Here is an 11,949-nt window from a genome sequence, read left to right as displayed (position 1 = left end):
ACTAAACACAGGGCGATGAGACAACGCATATATCTGAGTCAGATGCTCAGCAGGTGAGTGGGCTTGTTGATGACGGTTCAAGACAAGCGACAAAAGATATTTAAGATTCGACACTTAAACGTCATATCCTGCCTCCTGCCATCCCTCACCCGGACAGTTTCCTGTTGTTGCTGCTTTCTGTATAAGTGAGACAAGTACTCAAGAAAAGGTCTGGATGCCATTTTCAAAACATTTTCTGGAGTTCATGTGTGAAAACAGCCTTAAACAGGGGTCATGGTGAACCTTGATCAGTCCTGCCGGGTTGACCGCATCGCACAGATGTTTAAATCTCACCGAAAACACAAAAAGCATTAAAAAGAGACAATGCAGAGGAAAAACAAAACAATCCATCAGACTTCAAGGTTGTTTAATTTCAAACGTTAATATATTTCGTCTTCTAATTCATAGTGAACTATTCATCCAGCTTTGACACAGGTCCCCTCCAATCGGCAGCAACTACACAACAGCCCCCCAAGACAGGTGACACATTTAACAATGCTCAAAATAAATATTTTTCATTATAAAATAATAAACCTTCAAATAAATATATATTTTTTTAAACTTTACACTAAGCAAATGTTGGAATTAGAAAATATTTTTTTCATAAAAGGTCACTGTACAATTTACAAGTAGAAGGGATAAGATTTTTCCTTTGTAAATTATATAACAATTGATTGATATACATTCCAGTGAATGTAAAAAAACAATGAATGAAGTTTACTGATTCATATAAATGTGAATTTATCAAGGTGCCTCTGGTATGGCAGAAAACTTTTCACAGTTGAAGTATTATTATATGTACAAAAATAAAACATCTGTCAAACCCTTTGAATTACTACTTTACATACAGTTAGTAACAGGAGCCTGTTCTTAGCATATAAATTGTATTAAATGTTAAAAAAAAGGCTATTCATTTGGACTCCAAATGAAGCAACTATTTTTCAGGACAAAACAGTAGTTGAATATGTCTTCATACCTTTAAACATGCGGAGCGCTTAATTTGGTTCAACTTTCAAGTGAAGCTCATAATGCTGGGGCGAGTGAACGCACCTGCAGAACAGACCTGGCAGGCGAAAACAACAAACACGACAGCATCACTCGATTCTGAAGCAAACCGGTTTCCACGACAGACCTACGGGGACAAAACTAACAGTTCAGTCAACATGGAGTCCTTCCATCCTTCAGCATTTCGACACACGTAAGCACCTCGTCTACGTCTCCTCGCAGCGGCCGGGGTTCGTGTTCTTGCACCGGCAGCCGGGTCGAGCGACGCGGTCATAGCAGCTCTGGCACGCAGCAACACAACCTCTGGCTGGGAGGTAGCAAAGCAGACAGGGGAAGAGCACGGCGAGCAGCGACACGGTGGTCCAGCGCACGCAGCAGTGGGACTGGGAGCACGAGAAGGGCTTATCGGCGCATGTGTCCTCGTCGTCGCTGGAGCAGTGGTAGAAGAGCCCCTTGACGCAGCATATGCATGTCCCGTACTCCACCGCGCTCCGCGCAGAGCACACGCACCGTCGGCCGCACATCAAGCAGGAGGGAAGCACCCGTGGGCGAGTGCACTCCGAGCACTGGCAGCGACCGCAGTTCTCACACTTGATGGAGTGTTTGCCGGGACTTTTGCAGCCGACGCTGCCCGGCACGGCCGTCACCGCGCCGGACTCCTCGTTCAGGGGTTTCAACTCCTCTGAATTCAGCTCTTCGCGTTTGGGCTGGGTTCTGATGATGTGGTCCACGAATGCTGGGCCGCTGATGAGCCTCTGGCCTGAAGAAGTGCTCCCAACGCTGGTCCTGATGTTACTCTGGGAGTCCTCGGCACTGGAGGAGCGCAACACGCCATCCTCCCCGTAAGAGATGGAGGTGTGCGTGTTCCCATGCTGTGTCAATAAAGGCAGGTTGCGGAGATTATTAGTCTCCTGCAGCCCGCTTGTCCTGTAAACAGGCGACGACCCATGGTCGATCTTCTGTTGTCTTTGCTGAGAGGCTGGAGACATCTGGGCAACCGTGGGCCCTTCGGTGTACTCATTACAACTCCCAGTTATCCTAATCTGATCCAGAGGCAGCACTGCTGTAGTAAGGGAAGCCTGGCTGCTGTTCAGCCCGGGATCTGGAAGCCCATCGCGCGCTTGCGGAGGCCACGGTTGCGGTCTCCCTTCGTCATGCGGCGTGCCCGCCGACCTCGTTGATGTCGGTGACTGTCCGTGGTGTCCACCTCCCCCGTCGCTGCCGTTTTGACTTCTGGAATCCATCTCGGGACTGAAGGGCCACTCTGGCTGGCAAGGGACACATCTGAAGTCCTGGTAAAAGACACAGACACGTTTATATCTGTCCGTTACAAGCCATGCAAATGATGCCATGCAAATCATAACTGATATCTGTACGAGCACCACTATGGAAATAAGGATGATCACACATCACATTGTTGGGAACAGAGATGGGTGTGTTTGATTACAGTGTTGATGGCAGTAGAGACGGGCGGCTGGGCCTTTAGAATCACCTTTTGAAGAGTTCCTTTCATTGAACCCCAACAGTAGGTTTGTGTTCACTCTGAACCAAATTTGTTTAGTCAAAGCTGTTGCATGTTTCAGGTTTAAAAACAAACAATGAATTTATTTCTTAGTGCAAACTTCCCGTTTCCTGTCAGGTACTGTATGACATGACGTCTAACCTGAAACCTAATCTGACCTAAACCAAATGGACCAAAGAGCTCAAAACAGGCCTTTGTTTTCCTAAAATGCCCTAAAATACTTATTTTTGGTTTATTGGCAACCATATATCCAATAGTTCACTCAAATAAACATCCGGTTTTGAACTACATTCAATTGTAACGTTTTAGGCTGCTAGTAAGTGGAATAAGTCTGCTTTGGTAAACTGTGGGGGACATTTTTCATTATCATTTACTGTTATTTAGCTGGATTAGAGCAAAATGTATCTGTAGGTATCTCGATAATCACATCTTTTTAGCTCCTGCTTCTCAATTGCGAGAATTTCATCTTTTCTTCATCATACATCGTTATAAAGTGAATATTATAGTTTTTCTTTTACTACTGGTAAGATAACAGCAGAAATCTGAGAGAAGCAGGGTCAGAAAGTTGAACAGCACGGTTAAATATTATGAAGCTAAATTTATTTTAGAATCTATATGGGAACTTCAAACAAACATTCTCACCCCCTCGTCTGCAGGAACTCTAAGATCAGTTATCATCTCACTCATTCATCATTTGGAAAGCGTGAGGATTAGCATTTTGCACTGTCACTCTGCATTAATCCAACATATTCAAATTGCACAGCCTTGTTTTCATCAACACGTCGCACCAAAGTAAAGAAACTGTCAGCAGTGGCCTTAATTCTTCTTCCTTTGCGCTAATTAGCTTTCAAATGCCTTCTTTGGGGGGGTGGGGGGTGAAGTCTCCCCCCGCTCTTCCCCTTTCAGTGACAATACAGGAAGGGCTTTTGTTTGTTGCCTGACAAATGGCCTGCGGCAACCTTCCCCATTCTAACACATTTACATTGTGACACTCTTGAAAAGAAGATGAGTGACAAGATAAAAAAAAGAAGTCTGGAGCCTGAAAAGGGGGGCCTGTGTAAAGTGTGAGTGATGCCCTCGAGGAGGGTGGGACCGAAGTACGGCTCCCGGTGAGCATGCACCAGGCTTCTTTAGGATTTATAAGCTTTTTCTGCTCCAGATGAAGGGCTAGCGAGGTAACACCTATTAGAGAGGAGGGGGGGGAGAAGTGCTACAGCCCCTCATCTCCTTACAGGGCCTGTGTGCAGGCCGTGTTGGCCTCAGTGGGTGGGCCGGTGGAGGTAAACTGGAGCGAACTAATGACATGTTGGAGATCGTAGGAAAACCAAGGTGTTGCACACAAAAGATGAGAGATGACACGACTATGGCCGAAATGTGGAGTCAAATGCAATGAGTTGTTTTGTTTGTGGTATAAGTTTTGTGACTGTAAAAAGAGGCCGCATACTTAGAATGCACATAGGACTGGCCGATAAAACGTATGTTTTATATATATTACTAGTTGCAAAATCAAAAACTATCGGGGAAACAATATATTTTCATCAAAAGCAATATTAAAAAAGTTTGGCTGTATTGTTAATTGTGCAAGCGCAGTGAGGAGGTAATTAAAGGGTTTGTTCTTCTCTAGTCAGAGTTTAAAAACCACAACATTCACCCTGAGGCAAAAATCTGCCTTAAATCCTCGAAGGAATTGTGTTATGACAGTTATCGTGATATTTATTGATATAGACTGATACGACATTAATCTATATTGATAACATTTTGGGCCACATCGCCCAGCCCTAAACAGAAAACTGATTTATACCAAAATAATCCCTTTTTTTCTGATATACGTTAGTGTTTTTAGACTACAAATTCGTTTTTAAACATCGTAGGAGTCATAAATGGACATTGAGTTAGATAATTATTGGTATCGTCTTCACATTTTAGGCCATATCTCGTATCGTTGTATAGATACAAGTTGTATTGTTCCTAATACTTCGGATGATGCACATATAAGAGTCATGAAGGCTCAGTAGATGTACATGGTGCACATAGAAGGAAAAGGACTACAGGGAATGTGAACGCACATGAGAGCAAACACAGGTGCCACCTAGGACCCGTCTACTTCCTAAGACAGCCAGCCAGTGTTATAAACAGTTAAATCAGTTGTTAGACTGAGCCCGGTGGGAGGCACAAGGCTTTTACATTACACCTGTCTTCACTGGAGGAAACTTTAAACTTAATAATGGCAACAAATAAGAAGGTTTACAGTTGTCTCAGAGTACATCCGATCTTTTTTTAGTAAAACCACAACATATTTACGCAGCGTAAAAGTGCGGGCAAAGGCCATAGGAGCTGATCTTTAACGCAACTCCAAGGGAAAAAACGCATCGTAATGAGATAGTGAGTTTTCACAAAAGTTAGTGGGGAACACTCACCGTGCTTCCGACGCTTTAGCCCCCGTGCAGGTGAAATAAATCCAAAAGTGAGAGGCGGTGTATTCCTCACATCGACAGCTCAGCGGGTAAACTCCATGGAGAAAGTGTCCAGGCAGCCGGGCGCGTGTTTTTCTTTTCGTTAAAAGCGACGCAAACACGCGTAAAATCCCTGCGCAAAGGAGGCACGAGGCGTTCAAAACAGTTCGAGAAGTTGGAGCGCACGCGTAAAACTTTTTCCCTGCAGGAGGAAGAGCGATAAAAGTTCAGCTCCGGTGGTTTTAATTCGCTGGGGTTTTTTTTTATCCGTGAGACTCTGAAGAGTTGAAAGTACCTTTACTCGTGTGTGAGTTGGGTATTTTTTTCCGGCTCTTTCCGGAGAGGAGGTCGGGATTTGGGCTGTAAATGGCGTCAAGCTGCAGTGAAGGAGGGGGAACACTGCGCTTGTTGTTGCAGCGGATATCTCGCATCCGGTGCGCCGCCATTGGCTGCTGGGGAGCGGCCATTCACACCCAGCCGGGTCAATGACATCGCTGCTGGGCCAGCACCGGGCCAGCACCGGGCCGACACCGGGCCAACACCGAGTTACTCATCTTATTTCTTAAATCAGGTTTTTACATATCACACATCACAAGTCATAATCCAGCAGGTGATCACCAGATGATCGATGGGGGAAAAAAACCCCACAAATAATATCAATACACTTGATAAGACTTTTGAAATATTGTCTACATCGAAATGAATGGAAGACGAGACAGAAGAATAACAAAAAAGGCCATTCATAGAAATATCATTGTAAATGTATGATAATATACAAAGGTATTTGTACTTTACTGTCTTCAAATTGATTTATACTTCTTCACCACTGTATTTAAATAGGAAATATACTTTAAACTCCATTACATTTATCAGACAAATGCAGTTTACATTTTTAACATTTTCTAATAGATCAATAATACATAAAGTGGTGCGTATTATCTCCACATTGATCAAATACAACCCTAAAATGCCTCTTACATGTTAACATATTTATGTTTTGCAGATATATGACAGGGACTCAACATTGACACACTACATTTACTGTGTGTATATAATAACGATAATAACTAACTGTAACTTTGATTGATAATTCTTTAACTTATCATCTGTCACACTTATGTACTTTTAGGAATTTTTACTTTTTACATTTTTTATTTTCACTTTGCAGTGTTGTTGCTTTAAGTTTAAGTGAAGAATCTGGCAATAAGTTGATCACTTAAAGAAAAAAATTGTTTTATGTAGGTTTTGAGCATTTTATATAGAAAATAATTTGTCTACTTGTACTCGTTTCATTTAGTTTAATTGAATTTGTGATCTGGGAAAGTGCAATTTCAAAAAAGTGACAAAGATGGGACAAAATAAGGTCAACATAACATGACCTGAGTGGTTTTAGTGAAAGTACAACAAGAAGTGCGGGGTCAAAGGTCACAGGAGTAGATTCACATGCATATTATACTACAGGGCAGAGTGTGAATCATACTGAGCATCGGCGGACATTTAATTCACTTTGAATTGAAGCTCATTGCCATTAGAGCTTCAAACAATCTATGAGAAGTGATACCACTAATTAAAAAGCCCATATCCTCTAGGCTGGAGTCAATAACTGTAGAGCAGCGCCCCCGTGTGGACTTTCTTCAACACTGCAGGTTACAATTAATAGATAATTAAAATCAAGTCTATATAAACAGATTATCACTGAGATCGGTTGAAATGTCACTTACACCCCGGCTGGGAAGTTTCTTAATCATACTTACAATTACTATGATTACCCGAGGCCCTGTTTGTGCGTGAGAGCGTTTCACTCCCACGCACAATTTTGGGACACAAGGTGTAAACAAAGACAAAGGACGCCGCGAGGGGACGTGACACAGCAGCATATGGGACGAGTAGCAGAAGACGTCAGGTCGCTCACCCACACGCATCATCTTAAAAAGGTCAGGATCCAAAACACACGGCGATGAAACAGGAACCCCTTCCAGAGCATCACTGAAGATGTGTGCTGAAGCGTCTCCCGCACGCCGTTCCCTCCACTTCAGTAACAAAGTGTCTGATCAATTCCAAACTGAATAATACTGGGAGACGTCACTTTAATGAACTGAGAGAACCACTTGGCAAATCAACTTGGATCCGGGTCCAAGTTCTCCACAACATTACTACATCCTCTGTGCTTAAACCTCATGGAACGAACGACGAAAAAGGTACCAAAAAAACCCGTAACTGGAACAAACGAAAGAAACCTCTTGAAGAGGAACAGAGGAGAGATCTCACACAGCAAACTTTACGTTCACACCCACATTACATCTTGCCTCTCTCTTCCAGGATGGAAGGAAATTCAATTTACAGCGTGGACAACTCTCAATCGCCTGGGACAGATGGGACCCGGGCTTACATGACCTCCTTTTCACCATGACGACGCGGAAACAGGACAGGACTCCGCAAACGAACAAGAGGCAAAACCTCCACGTTCACACGTCTAGAAGGAATCAAACACACGCGAGGGGGAGAGAAAGACAAGGAGGAGACACCCGAACATCTGGAATGAAGGAGCGACAGCTGGGAGAGGGAGGCAGAGATTCAAATGAGGGATGTTATGTCATCAGGGCTGGGGTTTATTAGTGGGGTCATGATCAGGATAACATTTGGGAGGCTATAATAAAACGCTCCAAAAAGACAGTTAGCAACTAGCAGGTGAGAAGAGTGGAGCGTTTATCCCTGGATGACATTTCTGTCCTTAGATTGACAAATTTTCTATTCGAGCTAGTGCAAAGGGAAGAACCCATGACATTTTGGTGTTGATCGATTTATCACCTTGCTTAATATTACAAGGATTTTGATGTTATTTTAGAGAGGTTCTCAGGAAAAAATAACTTTTAGATCTAGATGTGAAAAACAAAAGTATTTATGAATTTGTACAGTTTGGTGCAGATCCTGATCCGGAAAAAATACTGTATCCACATCACATTCACAATGTTTTACTTATTATTAAATTGAGAGTAACACTATATACAGCACCAGCAGCATTCAGGAATAATTACATACATTTTTCATTTAATATAATAAAATAACGGAATAAAAAGGTTTCATACTTGAGATTGCAGTTTGAAAATTATGGATCAATTCTCTTGGCATACTTTCATATATTTAGAACGCCTTTCCCTATAGATTAACATGTCATATATAAAGTTACAATTATTATTTCTGTTAATATAAGTGTCATTTCCAATAGTTTGACAGTAAAACATCTGCTCCCTCTTAGTTTGCACACATCTTGATGACTGACTATCAGAGTAAAGTTAAAGTTCATGTGTTTAACCTTTAACCTTTGTGTTCCCCATGTTTTGGGCATTTTGATTCATCAATGCCTTTAGGAAATTTCTTTCAAATTTTGGACTCAAATATAAATGTATCAAGATGTATTATCTGCAAGAGCGCAGCGACGTTCCCTTCTGTTTCTGTCTCGCCGATACCCACTTCCTCTCCCCGTCTCAGCAGTTTCCTCCCCGGACCCTCGTGGACGCCTGAGTTTCATTCACCTCGTTCTCACATGTGCGGCGCTACGACGGCAACGGCAACAAAATCCGGGAGAGTATCCTCGACGGACGCACTTCTGCTGATGAGCGACGCGGCCATGCACAAGTCTGAGTGAAGGAGGGGAAAGTTAGGCTGATGACTAATTTCCCCCTTCTTGCACACTCTCGCACTAACACCTTGCTGATTATGTAAACACCTGAGTTTGGTTTCCTCGCTGGGAAACGGGCACTCAAGTGGACAGGCGGCCCCCGTTTCCCACTCCTTACTTAGGGCTCAACGTGTACCTTCAATCAGAGCTGCTTCCTGAAGGGATTTGCTGCAATCAGGCGTGGAAGCCTGAACACTGCGGCTCTTTGTGGGGAGTAATCCTGCTCCGCCCAGTGTTAGAAATAACTCAAAAACTATTCAATTAAAGCACCTTTGGCGTTTGCTAGATAAATAGTGGAAGGTGTGATTACCGCACTCCAGCACAAGGAAAGTGAAGATTAATATGTTTCTAGTGCACTCAAGTACCCTCTAAATTAATAACACAGCGACAGACACTAATATTGTGTCACCTATCTTGTCCCGAGAAAATTTGTTGATCCACCTTGACAATAATAAAAGACCACTTAGAAAAATTAAGCTTGCATTCCTGCAGTGTTGGAGGCCTCAACATCCATCACGCACACTTGCCGTCTCTCAGGCTGCCGAATCAAGCATGATTAATGTCCATTCGCGACTGAGCCAGCAAGGTCGGAAAAATTCAGTATTTAATGATGGTCGACTTATGTGATTCCGAAAGTTGTTTCTTTTTTTTTGTCCTGCGGCGCAAGCAAAGAGGTCGCTTTTTTCTTTCCCGGAGTATCTGAGGAGTGAATCTCTCTCCCGCTGAGCCCGGCACATAGGAAAAGAAAAGAGAGAAAATTGAAATGAAACCTAAAAACCTCTGCTGCTGTTGCTGCGGGAGATGAACTGTGCTCGGATTGATCGAGCAGACCCCGCAAACCGTTGGAAGTAGCCTTGTAAATAGGACAGAGTGTCCAAGTCCATGTCCTGGTCTCACTCACAGGGACACAAGCTGAGATGGAGCCGAAGCTGCTGTTTCACTGTGATATGATTCTGATGAGTGGCCGATCACAGCTATTGGGTTTTTACCACTGCGTCTACAGAGATATAAAAAACTCTTTCACTATACTGTGTGTTTGTATTGATCAATGAGTGCGAGTGTCATATTTTGGTGGACCGACTGTTAAACAGACATGTCTCACACACACACACACACACACACACACACACACACACACACACACACACACACACACACACACACCTTATAATGATAAAGGTGGAAGGTAGTTAACTTGGGAAAATAACTGAAAAGTTGGGTTTGGACATTTTCTGGAGTTTGTCATTCATATGAGGAAAGTAGCAGGAGACCGAGCCGGCAAGATGTGTTCAGAACAACAGGAAAATGTCCTGAACATTCAAGAGCAGATATTATTTAAAGAGGTGACGGAGGACTTTCACTTCTCCCTTGTTCAGGATGACCCCCACTATCTGTACGTCAGGTTTCAGGCAATTTTACTGTAGAAATTTAGAGAAAATGTAATGGAAATTTGAGAATTTCAAAGAGGTGTGGCTTCTCTTATATCCTCTCAACGTGTAAACAGTTTGATTTCTTACCTTTTACTGTGCAGTTCACCCCCTCGACCTGCAGCCAATGTTTCTATTAAGGCCCCCGAGCCCGGATGGAACACACTCAGCGACACAGTTCCTCTCCACGGTCCCTCTCCACGGTACAACAACCAAGCTGCATGTGGTGAGCCCCCTCAGCCACATCAGATCCAAAACAGCTACCAGGTACTGCTCCCCCCGGTGCCAAGCTTTTGGACCTGGTTCAGCTGATCCCATCTCTGCTTAGCAGACATCCTGACATCAGAAATGTTGTAATCCATGTCAGCACCAACGATACCTCCAATCACCAGTCCGGAGAACTAAAGCAGGACTTTAGCAGAGTCTTTTTAAAGTACTTAAAGACTGAACGAAATCCGTTTGTAACTCCATCCTTCCACGGAGGTGTAGCGTGCCAGTCAGTCCCAACACTTGGCTTCAAGTGGTGTGTTCCTCACACAACCTCGTTTTAATTGACAATTTTAATCTTTTCTGGGAGCGTGCATCATTTTTAACAGAGGTGGCATTCTCCCCAGTCGACTTGGAACCAAATCTTTTTTCCTGCCATCTCCATTGCCAGACCCTTGTAACTGATCACTCATACCACACACCTGGACACAACGCCGGACAATGACAGGAACTCTTCCTCACTGCCCTCATCCACAACACATCACTCACTAGCCCCACCTAGCAGTCTACCACCAGCGCCGTTTCACATACTCCAGTGATCTAACACACAGATCTGCCAACGACAGAAACACAAACATACCACACATAAATTTAAATTATATTTCAAAGATCCAGACAAATACATCAACGACAACTCCCAGCACAAATGCCCTTAACTCTGATCTCTTTCCAGCAAGAAGATTTGATGATTTTAACCGAATCGTGGTTACAAAACAATGATCATAGCCAGCTTGTTGAATTCTGTCCTCCTCAATATGTTTTTTTTAACCAACCCAAGGTTAGTGGTTGTGGTGGTGGTATAGTGGGTGTTTATAGAAAGAGTAAATGTCACCAGAGTATGTGTGATACATTTTCTCACTTTTGAACTGTGCAGCTCTCACCCAATTTTAATGGCTATGGTCTATCTTCCTCCAAAAATAAGCTAAGTTTTCATTATGGCATCCACAACTTGCTCCTATTAAATATTAATTTAGAAAAAATAACTTTCACTTCACTCATGTTCATGGTGACCCCCACAATCTGTATGCCAAGTTTCAAGTAGTTTTACTGTAGAAACCTTGAGAAAAGTAAAGGGAAAATAAGCTAAATTTGTATTAGGGTATCCATATCTTTCTCCTATAAAATTGTGCCTCCGGCAAGTGGCTGTTGCCGGCGCGTAGGCATAATGAAAAGGCAGCTGGTGGGGCCAATTGATCCTCCACTCTCATTTAGGTCCCAATCAGGTGGGCATTCATGAATATTTTTTTCTAAATGGGCTTTAATCATAGCAAGGAGTATGTTTGATCACCGCAGCAAAGGAAATCTGCACGACATGGGGGATCACGTCAGTGGCTGTCCTCCACATCGTCTAGCCTGTGTCCCGTTTTGCTTTGTGGTGGCTCGGTTGGTCGTCACTTAAATGATGTTGAAGCTCTATCTTGAGCAAAGCTCCAGCAGACTGTATGAAGTAGTTTGTCTTGTGATCCAGCAGAGGGCGCTGTTTCACACCCTCTTGAGCTATCAGTAAAGTAAGACAGTTATGTTACGTTGTTTGTGAGGACACCAATACGCAGGTTG

General features: G+C 43.3%; 1 protein-coding gene across 1 annotated transcript; it reads right to left on the bottom strand.

The window, feature by feature from the left end:
- Window positions 1-389: 389 nt before the first annotated feature.
- Window positions 390-5,560, bottom strand: spry2 (sprouty RTK signaling antagonist 2). Its single transcript, XM_035150674.2, has 2 exons — window positions 4,984-5,560; window positions 390-2,336 (listed from the first exon to the last, which is right to left on the bottom strand). Exon 2 carries the CDS (start codon window positions 2,286-2,288, stop codon window positions 1,251-1,253), a length of 1,038 nt encoding a protein of 345 aa, XP_035006565.2. The 5' UTR covers window positions 2,289-2,336; window positions 4,984-5,560; the 3' UTR covers window positions 390-1,250.
- Window positions 5,561-11,949: the final 6,389 nt, after the last annotated feature.

The sequence above is a fragment of the Hippoglossus stenolepis genome, chromosome 24 (assembly GCF_022539355.2).
Source record: "Hippoglossus stenolepis isolate QCI-W04-F060 chromosome 24, HSTE1.2, whole genome shotgun sequence".
Classification (NCBI taxonomy): Eukaryota; Metazoa; Chordata; class Actinopteri; order Pleuronectiformes; family Pleuronectidae; genus Hippoglossus; species Hippoglossus stenolepis.
This window is presented reverse-complemented; position numbering and strand designations above follow the sequence as displayed.

Bases quoted from the DNA above. Each gene is read 5' to 3' on its own strand.
- spry2 (XM_035150674.2), bottom strand. From the start codon at position 2,288: ATGGATTCCAGAAGTCAAAACGGCAGCGACGGGGGAGGTGGACACCAC.